Here is a 23,881-nt window from a genome sequence, read left to right on the forward strand (position 1 = left end):
GGCTGCATAAATGTCTTCTTTTGAGAAGTGTCTGTTCATATCCTTTGCCTACTTCTTGATGGGGTTGTTTTTTTCTTGTAAATTTGTTTGAGTTCATCATAGTTTCTGGATATTAGCCCCTTGTCAGTTGAGTAGGTTGCGAAAATTTTCTCCCATTTTGTAGGTTGCCTGTTCACTCTGATGGTAGTTTCTTTTGCTGTGCAGAAGCTCTTTAGCTACCTGACTTCAAACTATACTACAAGGTTACAGTAACCAAAACAGCATGGTACTGGTACCAAAACAGATATAGATCAATGGGGCAGAACAGAGCCCTCAGACATAATGCCGCATATCTACAACCATCTGATCTTTGACAAACCTGACAAAAACAAGCAATAGGGAAAGGATTCCCTATTTAATAAATGGTGCTGGGAAAACTGGCTAGCCGTATGTAGAAAGCTGAAACTGGATCCCTTCCTTACACCTTATACAAAAATTAATTCGAGATGGATTAAAGACTTACATGTTAGACCTAAAACCATAAAAACCCTAGAAGAAAACCTAGGCAATACCATTCAGGACATAGGCATGGGCAAAGACTTCATGTCTAAAACACCAAAAGCAATGGCAACAAAAGCCAAAATTGACAAATGGGATTAATTAAATGAAAGTATAATGCCCCTCTTAATGTCCCTGCTGACAAGGTGACTATGGGTTGGTTCCAAAGTAAAATGGCTAGATTTGTATGGGCTCAAACTGTGTCTGAAGACTATTAATTATTTAATTACATTAAATAAGAATAGTTTCTCAGGTGGTAGTATAGGGCTCAAACCCCTGTCCAGAAGTAGCCTCATTTTTATCAGAAGATTGGATGAAGTCATAAAAGGCATACTTATCAAATTTTTGTTAGACCCAAAGGCAAGAAGTGAAACTGACATGAGGGATGAAATTAGAATTTTAGAATGTTCTCAGAGTGATGACTACTTCAGTTCATTGTTGGTAAGTATAAATTAGTTCATCATTTTTGAAAACCTATGAAAATATGTGACAAGAACATAAAAATGTCCATTCTCTTTGATCTAGTAAATCTAAGAGTACACCTTAATAAAAAATCTTAAATATATAAAATAATTTATGTACAAAAATACCCATCATTACATTATTTAAAATAGTAAAAACTAAAAATGTATTATAAGAAAAGGAGGGTTAATGATAGGGGATATTATGAACATCCTTATAATATGGTATTGTTCAGTTATTAAAAATTATATTTACAAATAGTTCACCATAGAAATCCTTATAGTACATTTTTTAAGTTGCACACAATATGAAATAATTCAGAAGTATGACAATGTTAGCAGTGATTAATCCTGCGTAGGAATTTCTGTGTGATTTTTTTCCATTATTAATTTCCATTTTTCCTAAACAAGACACATTTATTTTCTCTACTTTGGCATTTCAAATTTTACCCTGGCTATCAATATGCAATATCTCCTCTTCCTTTTTAACAGAATGCTGATTTTTGCATAGGTAGCTAAAACTTTATTTCCCTGGCTTTCTTGTGCTAATTGCAATTATGACTAATGAAATATAAACGGAAGTCTACTAAGTAGGGTTTCTGATAAAACTATCAATTTCTGAACTTTAATCTATGGCCATATCACTTTGAATGTGCTTGATCTCATCTTATTTCTAAACTTAAAAAGAAGGGCAGGCAGAGTTATTACATGCCTTTTACTCTTAACCTTTCCAGGATACTTAATCCTGCCCAGAAACTAATATGACAGACAGAATTCTAATTCTAATGTTCCCAAGATGCCCACTTCCTAGGGTCATGCCCATTGAGTGCAGGTGGGATCTATGAATAGGACAGCATAGTCAGTCCCTTGATTAGGCTACCTTTCACAAGACTTCATTGTAGCAAACTAGAGAGAAATTCTCTTTCTAAACTTGAAGAGGTAAGCTGCCATGCTGTAAAAAGGCCACATGGTTAAGAACTCAGATCAGCCTCTAGGAGCTGAGAGCAACCCTCAGGCAATAGCCAGCAAGAAAACAGAAACCTCAGTCCTACAACCACAAGGAACTGAGTTCTGCCAACAACCTGAATGAGCACCGAAGAGGATCCCAAGGTTTAAATGAGAACACAGCTATGGCCAGCATCTTGGTTTGAGCATGATGAGAATCTGAGTAGAGGACCTAACCAACCTGTGCTAGGACTACTGACCCATGGAAACTGTGAAATCATAAATGTGTGTTATTTTAAGCTGCCAAGTTTATGGCAATGCATTACACAGGAAAAGAAAACAGAAACAAATGCCCTCATTTTATAACCATGAGGGAGAAAGTCATGTGCTGAGGCTGGTGATCCAGGAAGTTGAGCCATTTATGATGTCCTCGAACTGCAGCTCCAGCCCTGGGCACATACCTCAAGACTTGTTTCATGTTATAAATGAGCTCTTCTTTGGTTAAGTCACTATTTTTAGGGTCTCTTTCAAATGTAGATGAACACAACTCTAACTGAAACAGATGTTTTACTTTTCTTTTTTTTGAGACAGTGTTTCATTCTTGTTGGCCAGGCTGGAGTTCAATGGTGCAATCTCGGCTCACCACAACCTCTGCATCCCAGGTTCAAGTGATTCTCCTGCCTCAGCCTCATGAGTAGCTGGGATTACAGGCATGCGCCACCATGCCCGGCTAATTTTTTGTATTTTTAGTAGAGACGGGGTTTCTCCATATTGGTCAGACTGGTCTTGAACTCCCAACCTCAGGTGATCCCCCTGCCTTGGCCTCCCAAAGTGCTGGGATTACAGGCATGCGCCACCACGCCCAGCCTAGATGTTTTACTTTTAAGGGTAAAAATAATAGATTAAAAATGAAATTGGAATTCTAGATTGAAACCACAGAATAATATTTAATAGATATTAATAATAAAATTCTACATGTGATTCAAGTTATCAATAGTTTAAATGCACAAGATTTCATTTGACAGCATATTATTTAGAAAAATAAGAGATTTTTAGTTGACCATAAGTACAATGTGTCTCTAACAGGTTGATACAACTGTTGAAAATAAATTAACGTAGTGAATTAATGCACACAATAGAAATATTGCGGCCTAGGAAAGATAGGTTAGAGTCCCATTATCCCATGCTGTGTTCAGTCTACATCTAGTATATTGTCAACAGATCTGGCCACTCCATTTAAATTACAGTGGCCAGGTAAGACAATCAGAATGGTAAGGGTTCCCAAAGCCAATTCACTTGAACAACAGCAGTAGTTCTTAATAAACAAGTCTTACCAAAGAGTAAAAAGTCATTCTGTGCTGGGAATTTGTGAAAGCCAAATAAGAAAATAAATGTTGGAAACTTCCAAAATTCAAAAGTTTTATACAAATGTTATATATTAACATTTTGAACATTCTTGGCAAATGACAAAAGCTGACTTGCAATCCAGATACAAAGTCTCTGAATATTTTGGCCCTTTTGTAGATCTGAAATTTAGGCTTGCTACTATGCTCTTTAAGTTAGATTTAAAAATCTCTAACTACTATAAAATCTGGTCAAAGCTTGCTCTTATTACACCCTAGACACCTCTGACCCATGCTAGAGCTCCCAGTGACTTAAAAGAAAATACACCGTTGACAGAATAGAGGGGGATAATCATTTAATAACCTCATTTTCCTACTCTAATTTTTAGACCCACCAACTAGCAGAAACACAGTAAGTGAATGCAAGTGTTGATTATTTAAAGAGAGAACCAATGATGTATAATCTGACTTTTTTCTTGTCCAAAATCTTCCCAGTTTACTACTCAAAAGAATAGCATAGAAAAAAAAAAAGTGAAAAGTCAGGCTACTCAAAACTAATCTTATTAGGGCTGTCTACTGAGGAGAGTCCACTGAGTTCTAGTCTTAGCTATTCTGAAATACATCTATGCTACCTGTACTACTTCCCCTCTCTGGGGCCTCATTTTTTCATCTAAATGTGGGAATGCCAAGAGATTAGTCCTTAGTCCTTGTCTCTTTTCTTTCTATACTCATTCCCAAGGTAATCTCATTCCCAAAATCTTTAAATATTACCTATATATTCACAACAACCAAACATTTCTGCAGCCTGGACTTTTCTCCTGAACTGCAGAATCATGCATAACTACTTACTTTACATCTGCTCTTAGATGTATGGTAACCATTTAAACATACAAAAAAAAGAATCTTGTATCTCTTCCCCATTGATCCCTCTGTATCTCAGGACTCCATTCAAAAACTGCCAGCTCTATTTATTTTATTTTATTTTTTTGAGATGGTGTCTTGCTCTGTCACCTAGGCTGAAGTACAGTGGCGCAATCTAGGCTCACTGCAACCTCCACCTCCTGGGTTCAAGTGATTCTCCTGACTCAGCCTCCTGAGTAGCGGGGACTACAGGCGTCTGCCACCATGCCTGGTTAATTTTTTGTATTTTTAGTAGAAATGGGGCTTCTCCATGTTGGCCAGGCTGGTCGCAAACTCCTGACCTTAAGTGATTCCCCTCACCTCAGCCTCCCAAAGTGCTGGGATTACAGGCGTGAGCCACCTCACCTGGCCGCCAGTTCTATACTTACAGTTGCTTAGGCCAAAAACTGTTGAGACATCCTTAAATCCTCCCTTTCTGTCATTACCTTTACTTAAATTGCTAGGAAATCCTGTGTCTGAAGAACATTCACAAATACAAGGTAGAATATGAGTACTTCTCACAATCTCATTCTTAAATATTGCAATAGCATCCCAGCTCATCTGCTTCTAACCTTTCTCACTATAATTCAGGTTCAACAAAACCACTGCAACGATCCTTTAGATCAAATCATATCACATCTCTGATCAAACCCAATGGCTTCTTGCACAGGAAATTCTCTCACAAAAATCCAAAATTCTTACAATTATCTAAAAACTCAACAGGACCACATCACCTCTCTGACCTCCCCTCTATCACTCTGCTATTGCTCACTCTGCTCCATCTTCACTGGCTGCCTTGCTGTTCCAAAAATACAGCTGTCAATTCCTGCCAGAGTGCCTCTGCTCATGCTATACCTACTTCCTCGACCATTTTCTTTCCGTGAATTTATATGGCTCAATAGTGCTCATCTTTCAAATATTTAACTTAAAAAACAACAACAACAACAACAAAAATACCCTCTTGATGAAACCTTCCCTGGTCACCTGTCTAAAACTGCTTTCTTCTCTTTGTACTCCTCCCTATATCCCATATGTTACATATGCCACACAAGCTCCCCTGATTTCATGTGCTGCTTAGCACTTATCTCCACCTGACAAACTATATGTTTATTTACCATTTTATAACCTGTCCTTACTCACTATAATGCAATTTCCAAGGTGAGAGGGATTTTATCTATTTTGTCCACTGGTATAGCCCTAATGCCTAAAATAGTATCTGTAACATACAGATGCTCAATGATTATTTGAAGAATAAATGAATAGATAAAACCGTAAAATAAAGTACTTAGACCACAGGTTAAGTGAAAGTGCTCGCCAAATCTAATATTCCTGTGTTTCCATGCAAATGGTAGAGAAGATATATAATCGCATGCTACTTTGGGGGTTAAACATGGGTTTCAACTACTGTGATAATGCTAGATCTCTTTCAACTCTGATAGTTTGCATTTACTGCTCATGACTGTCCTTCTTTGCAAAAATCTGAAACACAAAATCTAAACTTGTAACCAGATGAAATAGAAGGTGATGATAGTCTTCCAAAGAAACTCTTCCTTTTGAAAGAGACTCATCCAGGAAGAGCTACCATAACGAGCCTTTTGGGATGGTATTTAAAAATGGGATTTACAACATAATGTTTCAGAAACACATAGTATCCTGGCATCTCAGTGCTGTCATTCTTCTTTCATTTTGAGAACCCCACGAGAAATGAAAGCTAAATAATTTGTCTTACAGCTAACCAACAATTTTACTTACACTAGAAAATTCAAAGTGACCGGGAATTATGAAAGTTCTCAAGAGAGAACTTCTTTCCTCCGGAGCAAGCTTTGACAAGCAAAATTATTCTCAAAAAGTTACTCCACTTCATTTAGTGCAAGGAAATTGATTTACAAATCTTGAGCTTTCTGTCATTGGCTTTTCTACATTATCCCTAGGGCTATTCCATCACTTTAGGATATCTCTGGACACCACAGGCTGACCCAGCCTTTGAGCACTCCTCTAGCATGTCAGGTCCGCAGACAGGCTACAGAGGAGCTGCTGCTGCTCCTCGCTTTTGTCTAATGGGATATTGATTTTCCCCCCAGTCTCAGCAGGCTTTCTCAAGAAATCAATATCTCGGTAGCAGTGAAGTAGATGGAGATGAAACAGAAGGCCTTGGGAGCGTAGGACTGTCATCCACAAATCTAAGGGCGCTTCAAATGTGGCAAACAAGACACATCAGAGAAGGCAAAGGACCACAAAACAGAGGTCAGACAAAATCAATACTAAAAAAGTAAAGTAACAGAGAAGGAGAGGGCAAACATGTCTTAGTAACATAACCTTTTCTAAAACAAGGAAGCCACTCTGCCCAGGGTTGAAGATCAAGAAAGTTAACATTGGTTCTGACAGAAGAGACAGTGTCTTTGTCTACTGGTTTTCTTTTAAAAGTAGAAAGCTGGAAAGAATGAGAACATGTGCATCAGCATTCAAAAGATTTGTATACATTTTTAGAAATCTAAAAGTAATAGAGAAGTAGTAATAGGTTTAGCAGAGTATAGATAGTATGGTCTAAAGGGTGTATAGAGGGAGATATGGAAAATAGTAGGGCTAATTAACTCCCTCGAAATCCAAGAAGCTCAACACTTACACAGTAATTGTAGTTGAAATCAGGGAGACTGGTTGGAAGTCCAAATGGGGACATCAACCCTGTCCCTTCTCCATTCTTCCACATAGGATACCAGCAGTCAGACATTTACACCCCTAGTCAAATTCTGGTTTATCTTCTGAATAAACTAAAGAAAGGAGACTTGAGACTCGAGAGACACCAACTAGCGTGCCCCTGTAGGTGGTATGGAGATGGAAAAAATAATCAACTAAAGGCTGCAAATATGGCAGCTGGGCTACTCTTCCCCTCTACTAAGAACTCTAACATCTTCACCCTTAGTGGGAAAGAAGAGTTTTTCTATAGAGAAAAGACCTTCAACAACTGACATGTAGTCCCCAGTGAAAACCAACCTAAAGCAAAACCCATAAATCAACACTCACCATAGCCACTATTCAACAAGCCTTCCTAGACACACAGAGCTCAGTATCTGCTTTTGATTGTCTTGCTCTCAAAATTTTTAAAGGGACCATCAACATAAAACAGAGGAACAAAAGTGGACTGAAAAAATAATTCTAAAGAAATAGATAATGCAGAAATCAGAAAAAACTTCAGAAAAATAATTCAGTATCTTCACAAATATAATAAACTATTACATTCTTAGGATTTTTGAAAAAGAATAATCAGGAAAATATTGAGTTATTCAAAATTAAAACTATGATTGCTGACATTAAAAATTATAATAAAAGACTGGAAAATTGCAGCAAACTAGTAAACAGAATAAAACAGAAATTGCTAAAGTGCTGAAAAAATCATAAGCTCATAGACTTAGCTCAGGTTACACCAAACTAGTTTCATAAAGAAAGAACACAGAAAACAACGGGAAGAAAATTATCAAAGAAATAACATTTTTCAGAACATGAGTTTGTAAATTGAAAGAGCTTACAAAGGGCCCAGAACAATAAATGAACAAAGGTTTATATAGAGCACAGGATTGTGGACTTTCGGATTACCAGGGATAAAGAGATGATTCTAAAAACTACCAGACAAAAGAAATCAGCTTATGCACAAAGCTTTAAGAATGAGAATGGTATGAGACTTCTGAAGAATAATGTTAAATGCTATATTACACTGAAGCAATGCCTTCAAGTTGGAAGGGGAAATTATTTTAAACTGAGGAATCGATACCCATCTAGAGAGTTAAAATTGTGTGAGGGTTAGAAAATACATATTTGGAGATATCAAGTACCCAGAAATGTCATGCAGCTTTTCCTAAGCAGTAGCGGGAGGCTGTGTTCCAGGAAAACAGGACAAATAATTGGAATCCAGGGAGCAGGCAATCCCACACACAAGAATGTCAAAGCGAAGTCCCAGGATTACAGCCATGTGCTGGCTCTACAGGGTATTCAAAAAAAAATGCATAAGGAAAGTAGAGGATTCTGGGATGGAGATCTCCAAAACAAAACCAGTCTCAACAGAATAAACAATATAATGGAAATTTTTTAAAACATTAAGGAATATTCATTGAAAATAAGCACAGACAGAAAACTATGTGAGTGAATAATATTTTCATATCTAATGATATAAACCATGATTTTTGTCATGATTCAACCAAAAGCAGTGACAGAATTTTACTGAAAAGATGGGAAAGTGGGGGAAGTAGGTAAGAAAATTAAATTCTCATCTAGAAAAGCAAATTATTAATGAGTATGTAGAAATCTAATAAATCAAGCAATAGCAATATAAGACTATCATTTAGACACAGAGAAGTAAAAAAAAAAAAATAGGGAAGAAGAGATTTGAATAGAGTTGGGTTCTAATTCTGACTCTGCCACCTGCTAACCACAGGATATTGGGTAAATTGTTCAACTTCTTTAAGTCTCAGTTCCTTAATATACAATATGGGCATAGTAATAGCACCTATTTCATAAGGGTTTGTGAGAAGTAAATGAAATAAATAAAGCACTTATCACAAGACCTGTTAAACATGCATTTTATACATACAATTTTTATTATTATTATTATTATTTTTTTTTTTTTTGAGGTAGAGTCTCACTCTGTCACCCAGGCTGGAGTGCAATGGCGCAACCTTGGCTCACTGCAAGCTCTGCCTCCCGGGTTCACGCCATTCTTCTGCCTCAGCCTCCCAAGCAGCTGGGACTACAGGCTCCCGCCACCATGCCCGGCTAATTTTTTTTGTATTTTTAGTAGAGACGGGGTTTCACCATGTTAGCCAGGATGGTCTCGATCTCCTGACCTTGTGATCCGCCCACATCGGCCTCCCAAAGTGCTGGGATTACAGGCATGTGCCACCACGCCTGGCCTATTATTCTTAATATTAAGATTCTTGTGGTCTTGTTTTGACAATTTGATGATGACTGATAATGATAGGTAACTCGGTAGTAACAACATGTTCTTGATTAGATATCTTAGAAAAATGATGAGAAGCTTGTTTTTGCTTTCCAAAATGAAATACCCAGGAGTTCCTAAAGGTGGGTTCCTAATGCCACACTGCACAATATCCATTAAAAAGGAGTTCTCAGTGCTTCCCTTCAGTCTTCCTTTGAGGCCTCTCTTATTCTTGGCAACCCAGATTAAACACCAAAGAAGCTGCATCACTCACAGGTGGAGGTAACAGCTTTTTCTGCAGCTGCTCTCACTGCTCTTGTAAAAGCCATCAAATTATCTGGAACTTCATACTACATTGTAAATATTTGTTTATTTGGGTGTCTTCCAGGAGTTGAACCTAGTAAGAAACTGTGCCCTCTATTATCAGCGCCCCACAGTGCTTAGCAACGTGCCTACTTGAGTATATAGTAGGTATTCAAAGAATACTTGGAGAATGAATAAATGAACGAATAAATGAGTTAACAAATTCCAACACAATGCATCTTAACCAGGGTGCAAGTCAAAATCACCAAAGGAGTGTTTTCCAAAAACATATATTCTAAGCCCCTCTAGACTTCTCTGAGAATAGGGCCAAGGCATCTGCAATCTTACCAAGCTCCTTACATGTCTCTGATGCACAACTTTTACAAGAATCACTGTCATGGAATAGATAGAGTGCTAGACTGGATCTGAAGTCTAGGCCTGGTCTCAGCAATGAAAATAACTGAAAATCCTCCCCAGAATTCTGTTTCTTTCGTAGTAAAAAAGATAAATTTGACAGCCATTGCAGGTGGCTCAAATGACAGTAGCTAAAACACAAATGAGAGATACATGTAAAACAGGATTATAAGAATTTCAGTGAAGAAAATTGCTATATTCTGGTCCTGGAGTGTGAAGGAGGAATGACTTGTATAATTCAGTGCACAAGCTAATGTTAGATTCCTGTGGAATGTTATGTGGCATTGCCAAGCAAAGAATTTGCAAATCTCAGTCGAGGGCCCAAGACAAGGCATTAAGGTAGGGGGTGCAGCTTCCCTCACCTTCATTTTTCTTCTTTACTTCTCCATCCACACTGCAGGGCACTACAATCTCCCTCCTGTGCAGTTTCTAAAGAGCTTTCTGGATGAAAGGAGTTACATAATGTGGAGTCCTCCTGGGAACTACAGTGGTAAATTAATTTTTCTGCTTCTACACAGTTATCTAAGGACATAAATACTCCGCATGGGCAGGGCCAAGAATAATAGAATAAAATAATCTTTTGAAAGATTCCTTAAAAGGCAGTGCATCAAAATATTCTTTTCCATCCAATAAACACTGACCAAGTGATTACTCTCTGCATGCAAGCCATTGTGCTGAGTAATGACCAGGAGGATTCACAATGCAGTGCAGGGGCCAGCCCCATAAGGAAATCATCTTAACATAGCATGGTAAGGTATAGGAGAGACTGTAACAGGTAATGCTAGAGCCAAGTCCTGAAGGAAGAGTGAGAGGCAGGTGCATAAAGCTAGGAAGCATGTTCCAGGCAGGGGAAATACCAAGGTGTGATGGGGGACTTGATGCAATTTAGCACGACCATGGAATAAATGGAAGGAGTAGAGATAGGCTTGGAGAAGCAGAAAAAAATCTCACTATTGGGGTCTTCTATGCTCAAGAATGAGGGGTTTCTAAAGAATGTGTGACCTGGTTATATGGTATCCAGCTTGAGTGTCTGTGTGGATGTAGGGTCTCCAAATTGGATAATTATATTTTCAGAAAAGCTGATTGAATTCCGTTTCAGATATGTTGGGATTTGAGGAGTTCTCTGAGTGATATCCAAGTAGAGATCCAGAGGAATATGAAAGTCTGAAGTTTTAGAAACAAATCCATGGCTAGAGATAGAGATCCAGGAGGAAAGATCCAAGCTCAAAGATAACACGCCTTACTTTCTAGATGTTTTCTTCCTCCCACAGACTCATGGAAACAGGCCTACAAGGATTCTTTTTTCTCAGATAGAATCAAGGCAGACCTCACTCTGTCCCTACCCCCTAGAAAACAGCAGAACCAACTGGGCACAAGACATATTTTTTGATGACTGTTTAATTGTGGTCTCAGTGGGGAGTCATTTTGCCCCTCCAACGAGACGACATTTGGCAATGTCTGGAGATATGTTTGATTATCACAACTGACTGGGGTGTTGGGTGCTACTGATCTTAAGTTCGTAGAAACAAGGGATGTTTCTAAATATCCTACCTTGCACAGTACACACACTCTTCCCTCCCAATCCCAGCTAAGAATTATTTGGCCCCAAATGCAATAGTGCTGAGGATGAAAAGCCCTATGCCTTATATTAGGATTTGCCAAATTTTCTAAGGAAAAGGCACTAATTTCATAAGAGTTGTTATTTAGTTGGCATTTGTCTTTTAATAAAAATCAAATATGGTCACCCTTTGATTTTTGGACATTACTAAGAAACTGTTGAATCTTTGAGTTCAGACTTCTACAGTCCATTAGGATTCTCAGCCGGAAGGGTTTATGCTAATGGACATGGTTTGACACACTGCAAAGTTTTGCTCTCTGTTTCCCCTCCACCTTATACTTTAGCCTCATTGAATCTCAGCATTGTCAGCACTTTCTGTTATTTCTCAACTCCATGGCTTTCACTTGCTGTTCCCTCTGCCTAGAATACCTTTCTCTTTCCATCTCTGCCTTTGGAAAGTCTACAGATTTTACAAGTCTGTGTTCCCCTCCTACCTTCCTACCCTCATACATCATATGGCCTCTACAGGTTTCCTCAAGAGGTGTCCTCTCTCCCACAGACATGCCTGGTACTACCTAGGAGATAGATATATGCCAGGACAGCTCATATAGTGCATTTCAGCCCTCTCTTCTGATGGATAGTCCTTGCCTAGAGAGATGAGGCCATGGTGTAGACAGCTGAGTGACTGCATCCTTCTGACCTCAGAAAAACAGGCCTTTCCTCAACTAGACTCAGCTCTAGGGTCACAAGGAATTCTGAATCTGAGAGAGACTGCTGAGAAGCATGGAAGCACTTTTGCAGAGCATGGAAAATGTGGGCTTTGACCAGATAGCTAGGGGTCAGAATCATGACACAAGGCTGCATGGCTTTGAGCAAGTCCCTTAATCATGCCATGACTCCTTCTTTCTATGGAAAATAGGAATAATGCTTCATTATTGTAGGAATTAGTGATAATAGCTGTGAAATGCCTGGAAGGTTCTTAGTATGCAATAAGTGATTGCCCTCTCTATAAATAATTAAAGTTGCACATATAATTTCAAGAGATTCTTGGAGCATCCTGTGCACTGAAGCATGGATCCTCTTTTACAGCCAGCCCATGGTGTCATGAATTGCTTAAGTCCCTTTCCATAGGTATCTGTAGAAAAAGGTGTTGGAGTCAGGCAATTCCTGAAGAAAGAGTTAATACTTAGCCAGAGCAAGAATTATTTGTTGGGGCAGAGTATCAGAATCAGGGATTCTAATTTGGGCTCTGGAGACTCCTTACTACTAAAGCCAGGATATTTTTCTGTGTTTCTTCTCTCACATCCAGAGCTGGACTTTGGTGGGCAAAATGAAATGCAGACAAAGAATGTCCACTGCATTATAATCCCATACAGCGTGACCATCATGGACAAAAGCAGAAAGGTGAGAAAAAGATAGGTAGTTCTGACAACGGCTAGAAGAAAAGTACATGTGAGAAAAGGCCTTTCCTTATCCAACTCACCCAACAATTCCATGTGAATTGCTCCATTTTGTCACATTTCTTGGAAGACGTATTTACACATCTGTATATCTGTCATTAGACTTTAAACTCCTAGAGATCAGGGCCACATTTTGCTCATTTATCTATCCCGGTCCCTGGTTTACCATGTATCAATTGCTCAATAAATAGTTATTACATAAGGTCAGACTAGAAAAGGTTATATGGTAGTGCAATGTGGTGGTTGGGTGGCTAGGCTGTTCTGTCAGCATATCTAGCTTGAAATCCTGACTCTTCCACATACCACTATGAGATCTTTAGCTAGTCACTCTCTAATTTAAACTTTAATTGCTTCATCTGTGAACAGAAAAAGTAACAGTACTTACCGTACAAGATTATTTCAAGGATAAGCTAAAATGTATGTAAAGCCACTAGCACAGTGGTTGGCTAAAGAGAAGCTATTCTTATTTTGAGACATCAGTGGTAAACTTTGAAGCATAAATTGTCAGATGGTAAATAATTGAAGCTTTGCAGGCTATAAGGTCTCTGTTACAACTGTTTAACTTTGTAGTTGTAACATAAAAGCAGCCATTGATAACATGTAAACCAATGAGCACAGCTGAGTTCCAACAAAACTTTATTTACAATACAGGGCAGGCCATATTTGGCCCACAGGTCATAGTTTGCTAATGCATGCTCTAGGGTGTCTAAATTTAAATCATTAAGAAGTAGAACCTACAGAAGATTCTTGAACTAGGCAGTGACAAAATCAAATCATCCCTTGAGCAGGTTAAGTTTTTAACAGCATGCAAAACACTACTTTGAGCAAAGTCTGGAGTCAGGTTATTATGATTGTCCAAACATGAAACAGGAAAGATCTGAGCTCTAAGTAGTGAAAATATGAACCATGCAGGATAGAATGACATATGCAACACCCTGCCTTCTACAAACCAAACTATGGTTATAGCCTCTGATCGTTCATTTCTATTCTCCTATTATACAGTATGTTAGTTACAGCTGGATCTCAGATTGTCTGGTAAATTATAAGCACTGATGTAGGGAACCTCTAGAGAATTGATTAGCTAAAGATAAAATATTGTTATTAATTTATATATAATATATATTATATCCTTAAATAGATAACTAGCTTGAATTTGAGACTCATACCCTTCACCTATTTCCAACTTCAGAAAACAATTTTCATTCTTCATGTAGGGCATTAATAATCTGTCAGAAATGATGATTCAAATAGTTGTACTACAGACTGGTGGACATTATGTAAAATCACTATTAAACACAGCCATCATTTCCTGTATATTATGATTCTAAGTTTGCTCTGGTTTTAGATTTCAAATCAGGCCCTTCCTTTTATGTCCCTAAGTGTAACGAGCTCAAATCAGATCAGCTAAAAATACAGGGTTAAATGTGCTGTGACAAATTAAGTCAGTGGAGGTATATCTTATAACTTCATCTGAATTATTTGGAGATGGATGCCTACAACCTACAATTGGTGGAATCTAGGTCATCTGCCTGTGCCTAGCTGCAAAGGAAGCAAAAGAAGAAAGTTTTATGAGTTCTTATGGAGAGGTGAGCTTCCTACAGCTGGAGATTCCTCAAAGACAGCAAATGTATTTAACAGTTGTTAGAAAGTCAAACAACATGAGAAATATCCACTACACTGTGAAACATCCATTCCTCTCCCTAAAAGAAACTAATACCATCTTATAGAGAACAGCATTAGATATATTCCTTTTCTCAGCAGAAGGATACACATTAACATTTTTATTTTTAGCTTCAAAGCTAAAATAAAGCTGTGACGGAGAAAGTGGCACCACTGCCCTTTTCTTCCTCTCCATCATCTCCAATCCAAGTGCTTGCTTAATTGTGCTGGTCTTTGTAATTTGGTGGTATTCTCAAATCCAGGTTTTCTTTCCTATCTATAGCCACTACTCCAGTTTAAGGTCTCATTATGTTCCCATAGAACATGATAACTACCATGCCACTGTGTCTCCTGGTTCACCGCCCTCCAATCCATCTTCCTATAGTTTCTCCAAGGCAAACTGGACCATTCTACTTTCCAGTAGAAAACCCATTAGAGGTTCCTCCTCAGCCTATTGGAATGATGACCATTCCAGCAATATTTTCAAACCATTTGCTAATGAGGTGCACAAATGTTCACTATAAGGCCAAAGTGTGAACTCCATAAGTACGGAGCCCATGGCTATCTTATTCACAGCTGAATCCCAAAAACTAGTGCAGTACCTGTTCTCTACGAACATTTAATATTTGAATAAAAGTGGAAAAATCATGATATAAAACCATGTAAAATGCAATCCTAATAACGTAATTATACGCACACACACAAAAATCAGAAAATACAGCAAAAATGGTTATTCTTTTAAAATTTTAGTTATGGTTTTTTATGGATTTTCAAATTTTGCCATGAAAGGTTTTTTTCTCCTGTGATACTGAGATTTTTAAAATACAGGCAAAAACCAAAAGAGAGTAGAACAAAAGCCAGGCACCTGACATATCAGATGGCAACACGAGGGAACAATGAGAAGTATATTATCTTCATCACACCATACAGGATCCTTCATCTTCCAGCCCTGCCCCAGCTCCACCTCCTGCCACTTTTCTGCCATCCAGGGGAGACAGCATGGCCAAGCTATGCTGTGTTCTTCACATTTGTGCTTGCTGTCTATTCTCTGTTACCCCACTATTCCGGTATGCCCAATGTAGTGTTTGCCATCTTTTCTTTCCTAGGAGCAAGCACAATTCCTGACGTTCGCGTGAACATATTAAATATTGATTGTGTAAATTAACTAACACATGAATAAGGCCTTTACTATAAAATCATACTCACCTAATAAAGTTGTGGTGAGGACTAAATAGCAAAATGCATGCAAAATATGCCTGGCTCATAGTAAGACCTCAAAAAGCAAACACAAGCAAACACAGTTATCAACTATTACTATTGTAACCTTGTATAAGCTGCTTTGCTCCTCTTGCCACAATGATCTTAAATTGTAAATAATAATTCCTGCCTTACCTACTCATTGCATTGAGATGAGAAAGGGCTTAGAGCAATTTAAAAACCATAAATCACTAAACAAACATATTATTATCATTACGATGATGGTGATGATTATGTGCCATTTTCTTTGTGAACCTTGCTTATATTAAGCTTATTATTTAAAGTCACATTACCTTTGCTGATGTTTCAAACCATCCTACGAAACCGTGCTCCTTGCAGAACTGGTCCATCTTGAGGCCATTGTTCATGAGCACATCCTTCCCCTGGTCACATTTGTTGGCCAACAAAACCACTGAAACCGGTTTGCCATTAGGGAGACTTAACTTGGAGTCCAAATCATTTTTCCACTTTGCCACTGCTTCAAATGTGGCTGGCCTGGTGACATCGAAGACAATAAATGCACCCATAGCTTCTCGGTAATAGACCCTCGTCATGTTTCCAAATCTTTCTTGACCTGACACCAAAAAGAAATAAAAATAAAAATGTATTAAAATTGCAAACTGAATCATATTAGAACTTCATGAAGCCTCCAAGATTAGCAAGTCAATCAGTAAAGTGCTTCATCTTTATTGATAATCTTTAAAGAGTGAACTAAATATGCAATCATGCAGCTTTGTTCTTGATTTTTGAGTTCAGAAGGGAATTCATTCATTTAACAAATATGTACTGAGAAATTTCTGTGTACCATGTAATATTCTAGACCTATGCAAATATAGTATTCCAGTAGCCACATATGGCTACTTAAATGAACAAAAACTAAACAAAATTTTTAATTCAAGTATTCTGTCACCCTAGCTAGCTACATTTCAAGTGTTCAGTAATTGCATGTCGCTAGTGCCTACTGTATTAGACTATGCCAATAATGAAACATTTCCATCAGTATAGAACATTCAATTGGGCAACACTGTTCTAAATATTTGGGATGCTCTGATTAAAACATAACAATCCCTGCCACCATGGAGATTACATTTTAATGGGAAGACAGATTCTAAACAATAAACATAATAAATAACAAAATTATGGAGTATGTTTAAAAGGGATCCTCAATCTAGTCCAATTAAAGGTTATAATACTAGCTACCATTCATTCATGTTTACTAACCATGAGAAACGTGATTTACATAAGTGATCATTAAGGTGCAATTATTACCCCCATTTTAAAGTGAGAAAATTGAGACTTGGTCTAACTAACATTCTCAAATCATACAGATAGTAAGCTTAAGAAATCATAATTAAAACCTGAGCTGTTTGAATCTAGAGCTCACAGTCTTTTACCAACATTAAATACTCTCAACTACTAAATTATAGGCTTGTACTCTCCTCTGCAGGCTTAGATACCAGGACCAGAAGACCATCCCATTGAATTTGACTGAACAGATATTTATTGGACATCTATTATATTGATGCCAGTTTCTGGACTCTTGCTCAGAATGTAACAGTAAACTAGATAGTCTCTACCCTTAAATACTCTACAACCTATTGGATAAGAAAAGCTCTCCTACAGCAAAACACTAAATAAGTTTTGTTGTTGTTGTTTAGGATAAGGATTGGTTTTAGAATTAGAATCAGCTGCAATCAGTTTTGCTCTGATGCTTAATGTTCTGATTGAATATTGTCAAGTTTCTTATACAGAGTGTTGCCATGTGGATGAAGTGAATTAATATATGCAACGCACCCAGCATAGTACCTTATACTTGAGTTTTCCTTCTCTTTTGGCAGCATGTTAAATAATATGAAAGACAATATGGCAAAAGTTCTGAAATCAGAGTTTCAGATCAGAGTTTGTGACAAAAAAATTACAAGTATTTCAGCTGAATAACAAAAATGAACAAAATCCTACTACTTCTAACTCTGTCAGTTAATGGTTGCTGAAGACAGGGGCTAATGAAGACTTGTATTTTCTGAACTCAAAACCCCAGAAGTATGTGACCAGACAAAGCCTTTTTATTCTGGTTTGGGAATTTATTTATGTTAAGAGTCTTATAAAATTATATAAATTAAAACAAAGTTAGTGTGTATTTAACAAGTCGACTTTTCTTGGAAACAGTAAAATGGTTTGAAACCCAGAGGGCTCTGGTCACAGTGTGTGAGCCTGTGTGCACAAGCAAGTATCACTGGAAAAAAAGAGTATTTTGTCACAGCCAGCACATGACGATCTTACAGTATTTCTTTTTTTTTTTTTTTTTTTTTTTTTTGAGACAGAGTCTCGCTCTGTCACCCAGGCTGGAGTGCAGTGGCGCAATCTCGGCTCACTGCAAGCTCCGCCTCCCAGGTTCACGCCATTCTCCTGCCTCAGCCTCTCCGAGTAGCTGGGACTACAGGCGCCCGCCACCACACCTGGCTAATTTTTTTGTATTTTTAGTAGAGACGGGGTTTCACCTTGGTCTGGATCTCCTGACCTCGTGATCCGCCCGCCTCGGCCTCCCAAAGTGCTGGGATTACAAGCGTGAGCCACCTCGCCCGGCCTAGTATTTCTTATATGGGTTATACCAGAGATGCATTTTTTTATCCCACAGTTGTCTAGTCAACGAAAGAAAGGGGCAAAATACTTTCCACATGACACATAAGCCACAGATGAACTTTTAGTTTTCCCAAATAAGTTTTAAATTTCTTTTTTTCTTTTTAAATTCCTGGTGCAAACAGTGATCTCCTTTGAAACTGCCCAGGGTGGCCATGACATTTCATAAAAACAGGGGAAAAAAGCCTTCTGTGATTACTCAGAACTTCCAAGGCCTTTAGGCTTTTAAAGGATGTCTTATGATCTCTTTCAAGGATCTAATCAGATGAAGAGCAAAGTCATGGGTTATTCAATAATCTGCTTGTCCAGAGGTTTTCATAGTAGAATAAGGCGGTCCTCAAGAATAAAGATTTTGCACTTTAAATATATGATAAAGAGTTATTTTAAGACCATACAAAAAGCAATACATAGGCTATACCTTCATAGAGAATCAAAAAGGAAAATGTGTGTGTGTGTGTGTATGTGTGTGTTTGAGTTTGTGAATGTATGTGTGTCAGATCAGAAATAAGAAGAAGACAGCTTGTTTCTACAAAGAAAAGATGTTTATATGTTCAGGTCACTGAGCCAGGCCACTTGGAAAGTTTATATTTTTGGCATTCCAGCAAGAGGTCACATTTAGATCAGAGCATTTCTAGCACTCACATTTTTTCCTTCCTTTGTCAGCTGACAGTCCTCTTTGCTCTTTCTTATTCAAAGAATGAGAACCATGTGACTCAGAGTGAGTGCCTACTTTTGGGCAAAGTAGAGACCTGATGAATTCATCATAGTTAAATTTACTTTTTAAAAAATGACTGTAATTCAAAAACTTCCCTTGGTTTTAGATCACTTATTCAACACACACTTATGGAATAGCTAATGTGGCTAAAGCTCTATACTTTGTGCTGGAAATACACAGTTTTTGCCCAGGAGGAATTTCTAAACTAAGTTTTGTCACACTGGATTACTGCACTGAAAATAATCCACTTCCACATAGGTCCCCAATGCTCTTAAACACACACTTCATAGCAGTGTAGATGTGGCTCATGATTCAGCTTTCAGCTATGAAGGGTGTTAAATGGGAAAGGAATCAACCAAATCACAAAAGTTAATATAATGGCTGCAGGAACTATTTAGATAATCTCACAGCAGAAGACACCAACTTGAAAAGTCAGAAGACATGGTCTTAATTTTACTTACTGGTTACCAGAACAGGCTCAGACACATGTATTTATCTCCCTGAGACTCAGTTTTCTTATCTATAAAATGAACTTGGTGTGGCTGATCTCAAAAGCTCCTTCCTCATGCCTTAGATTAAATCAAACTTTGGCCCTCTGTCTCAACAGCCAGAAATGGTCCACTTGGTGTCATAGACTCAGCTAAAAATACACACAAGCATCACAGCTAAAATGTGTATCTAGCAGTATTTTTGCTTCAAGTCATCTTCTAACTCCCTCCTCAATCCTTCAACCAAAGAGGCTCCAGTATCCAACTAACATTTCTACTTCAGAGGTAGCCTTTGGCTCTGCCCCTCCTCTCCCCCAGCACTGCTCCTGCTCCACCTCAGCCCCTCATTGCTCCTCACCTGGACCCCTGGCAGCTCCCTAAATGGGATCTCAGTATCTAGGCTCTCATCAATCTCTCTCCCCAAATATAAACATAAATGTAAGCACAAGTCTTCAGCAGCTGCCATTCTGGCAGCATAAGAAATCACCTCTGGCACCTAAGAAATACCCACCCCTAGTTGGGTTGTACTTCTCAGAGATTCTGTATTGTGTTGTTTTGTGCAGAGATCAGGAATTTGTGTTTTTAAGCCATCTCTAACTGATGTTAGTGTATGACCTAGTCTTAAAACTGCTATTTCTTTTTTTTCCCCCAAGAGAGTAGATTAGAGCCTTTTAGCATGCCTCAGCCACATGGAAATAGCAAGATAGTGCATAAAGACCAACTGTGTGGGCTTTATATCAAGAAGGAAAATGGGAATCCACCAGGACAACCCAAATTGAAGGACACCCCAAATCCCAGGGAGGGGAACATGGGCAAACAGCCCCTTTGATGGCATTCAGCTAATAAAAGTGAGAGGAGCTCAGCTACGTGAGAGAGGCAGAGGGCCTCCCTCTGTGACTTGCCTTTCCATTGGGGATCCCAGCAAAGCATGCCAAGGGAAGGAACTTTGTTTCTCCCAAGCCCTAGAGCTAACTTGTGGAGTTTCTTGGAGACATTGTGAGGGAAAGACGTGAGGAACAGCTGCAGACATTTTCCCAGACCCAGGACCAAGATCAGGATGCCATTTTTAATCCGAGTTCATAGAAAGGCAACCATTCATTTTAATCTCTAGCCAGAGACCAGAACACTCACTCTAGAGTTGCGTAGGAGCCCCCACAGCCAGAACTGTGGAAAGCCCCTCAGCAGTAGGTGCTAGAATTGTGTTCTCCTCTGTCACAACCTTGGGACAGGAGGAGAGCTGATAAAGCTGCAGTTTCTACTGGGCAGTAATACTTGTATCTAGGGACAGCTTGGCAATCTGGAACCAATCTGCAGGTGTCCAGCCTGCTCCCCTGAGATTGTGGTGTAGCAGGGCCCTCTCTGCTCTACTCCCAGGCAGAAATCCAGGCATTTGGAGCACCCACTTGCCTGGACCAGCAGCCTGACCTGCCCCACCCATGACAGACATAGATCGTGGTACAGCAAGTCCCTCTCCACTCCATGGCTAGGCAGATATCCAGGCATTCAGACGACCTGTTCACCTGGAGCAGTAGTCTGACCTGCACCACTCATCCTGTGCAGTCAGCCTGGTGCTGGAAGGCTAACTGTTTCACACCAGGGCAGATCTCTGGGCATTCAAAGCACCTGCTCATCTGGCCCAGCAGCCTGAGCCACCACACCTGTCCTGAACATAGACCATGAGGCAAAAAGGCACTCTCTGCTCCATGCCCAGGCAAATCTCCAGCCATTAGAAGCACCAGCTCACCTGAATTGGCAGCCTGAGCCATCCCACCCCTCCTGTGCAGAGATTGCGGTGCAAGGATAGCCTCTCTGCTCTACATCCAGGCAACTCTCTAGGCATCTGAAGCACTTACTCTCTTGGATTAGGGGTTTATAGGCTGCTACTCTTCCCATACAGTTGGGGCTGAGGAGATTTCCCAGCTTGATGCTGAGGTACACAACTGGACATTTGGTGCTCCCCCCCCAGATTCTCCCTCAGCACAGTTGCTTGCACCTGCCATTAGGGGACCTGTAGATGAACCTACCTGGTCTGGCCCCACCCACTGTGGCCCCCAATCCCCTTGGCTGAGCAGGGAGCTCAGACCACTGTGTGTTCCAAGTATCAGCCCATTGCCTGAGGCAACAGAGAGCTTCTGCCAGTAAACAAGGATCAAGTATATACTTAGCCACATTGGCCACAGCCTGCTATCATGCATAAGCACTATCTACTGACTTATAGGTCAAACTGCACAGCCCAATAATAAACCTGCAGAAAGAAGTACATAAGGCTGCAGAAGCAAAACCAAAAGACTCTATGGAGTGGGGGAAAGGGAAAGGAAAAAGGAAAGAAAAAAATAGCAACAGTATGATGGGGAAATAAAGAAAAAAAAAATTCTATAAACATGAAAATAATTATAAAAATTAGAAGTCCCAAAATTTCCAAATGAAAAGGAACAAGCACAAAAATCCTGATACTATGAAAAATATGAATGCAGTGACACCATCAAAGGATTGCACTAGCTTTCTAGCAAAGGTCTCTAATGAAAATAGAAACTCATGGATTGCAAGGAAGCTCAGTGAGATCCAATACAAGATTGAAAAGAAACATCTAAAGCAGTCCAGAAAATGAAGGAGGAGATAAATCTTAAAAAGTAATTAATCATAGCCTCTAGAATTGGACAACTCACTCAAGGAACTTCAAAATACAATTGAAAGCTTTATCAGTAGACTGAACCAAGCAGAAGAAACCATTTCAGAGCTTGAGAACTGGTCTTGTGAACTAACCCAGTCAGACATACATAAAAAAAGAGAATATTTTTTAAATGAAGAAAGTCTTTGACAAATGTGGGATTATGTGAAAAGATCAAACCTACAAATTATTGGCATTCCTGAGAGAGAAGAAAAATTTAAAAACCTGGAATACATATTTAGGGGGATAATTCAAGAAAATTTCCCTAACCTTGCTAGAGAAGTAGACATTTAGTTACAAAAAAATCCAGAAAACACCTGCCAGATAATATACAAAATGAACATCACTAAGGCATATAGTCACCACATTGTCCAAGATCAATGCTAAAGAAAAAAATCTTAAAGGCAGCTAAAGAAAAATGTCAAATTGCATAAAAAGGAAACCCCATTTGGCTAACAGTGGACATCTCAGCAGAAACTTTACAAGCCAGGAGACTCGGTGCCTATTTTCAGCATTCTTAAAGAAAAGAAATTCCAATCAAGAATGTCATATCTCGGTTGGGCACAGTGGCTCATGCCTGTAACCCCAGCACTTTGGGAGGCTGAGGCAGGTGGATCATGAGGTCAGGAGTTCGAGACTAGCCTGGCCAACATAATGAAATCCCGTCTCTAATAAAAATACAAAAATTAGCTGAGTGTGGTGACATACACCTGTAGTCTCAGCTACCTGGGAGGCTGAGGCAGGAGAAACACTTGAACCTGGGAGGTGGAGGTTGCAGTGAGCCAAGACCGTGCCACTGCACTCCAGCCTGGGTGACAGAGCAAGACTTTGTCTCAAGAAAAAAAGAAAAATTTATATCCCACCAAACTAAGTTCGTAAGTGAAGGAGATTTTAAAAATCTTTCAAAACAAGTGAGTCCTAAGGGAATCTGTTTTCACTAGACAAGCCTTACAAGAAATCTTTACGGGAGTTCTAAATATGGCAATGAAAAAACTATACTGGCTACCACAAAAATATACTTAAGTGCATAGCCCACAGGCCCTATAAAGCAACCACACAATAGAAATTTATATTTCAAAGCAAACCAGCTAATAACTTTGTGATAAGATCAAAACCTCAAACATAAATATTAACCTTGAACGTAAATGGTCTAAGCTCCCCACTTAAAAGGCACAGAATGGCAAATCGGAAACAAAAACAAAACCCATCCATATGCTATCTTCAAGAGATCCATCTCACATGTAATGACACCCATAGGCTCAAAGTAAAGGATTAGAGAAAGATCCAGCACACAAACAGAAAACAAAAAAGAGCCCCAGGTTGTCATTCCTATGTCAGATAAATCACACTTTCAACTGGCAACAGTCAAATAAGACCAAAAAGGCCATTACATAATAATAAAGGGCTCAATTCAACAATAAGACTTAACTGTCCTGAATATATTATGCACACAACATTGGAGTAGTCAGATTCATAAAACAAGTACTTCTAGACCTCTGAAAAGACAGAGACAACCACACAATAATAGTGGGGGACTTCAATATCCCACTGTCAGTATCAGAGAAATGATCAAGGCAGAAAACTAACAAAGAAACTCTGAACTTGAATT

The 23,881-nt window shown here is 38.9% G+C and overlaps 1 protein-coding gene across 1 annotated transcript in view; it reads right to left on the reverse strand.

The window, feature by feature from the left end:
* RAB38 (RAB38, member RAS oncogene family) overlaps window positions 1-23,881 on the reverse strand; it is a 60,575-nt gene that overhangs the window by 18,735 nt on the left and 17,959 nt on the right. The window contains exon 2 of the mRNA XM_055283192.2: window positions 16,058-16,338. Coding sequence (XP_055139167.1) covers window positions 16,058-16,338 — 281 coding nt within the window. The remainder of the gene's footprint in view (window positions 1-16,057; window positions 16,339-23,881) is intronic.

Source organism: Symphalangus syndactylus, chromosome 6 (genome assembly GCF_028878055.3).
Source record: "Symphalangus syndactylus isolate Jambi chromosome 6, NHGRI_mSymSyn1-v2.1_pri, whole genome shotgun sequence".
Taxonomy (NCBI): domain Eukaryota; kingdom Metazoa; phylum Chordata; class Mammalia; order Primates; family Hylobatidae; genus Symphalangus; species Symphalangus syndactylus.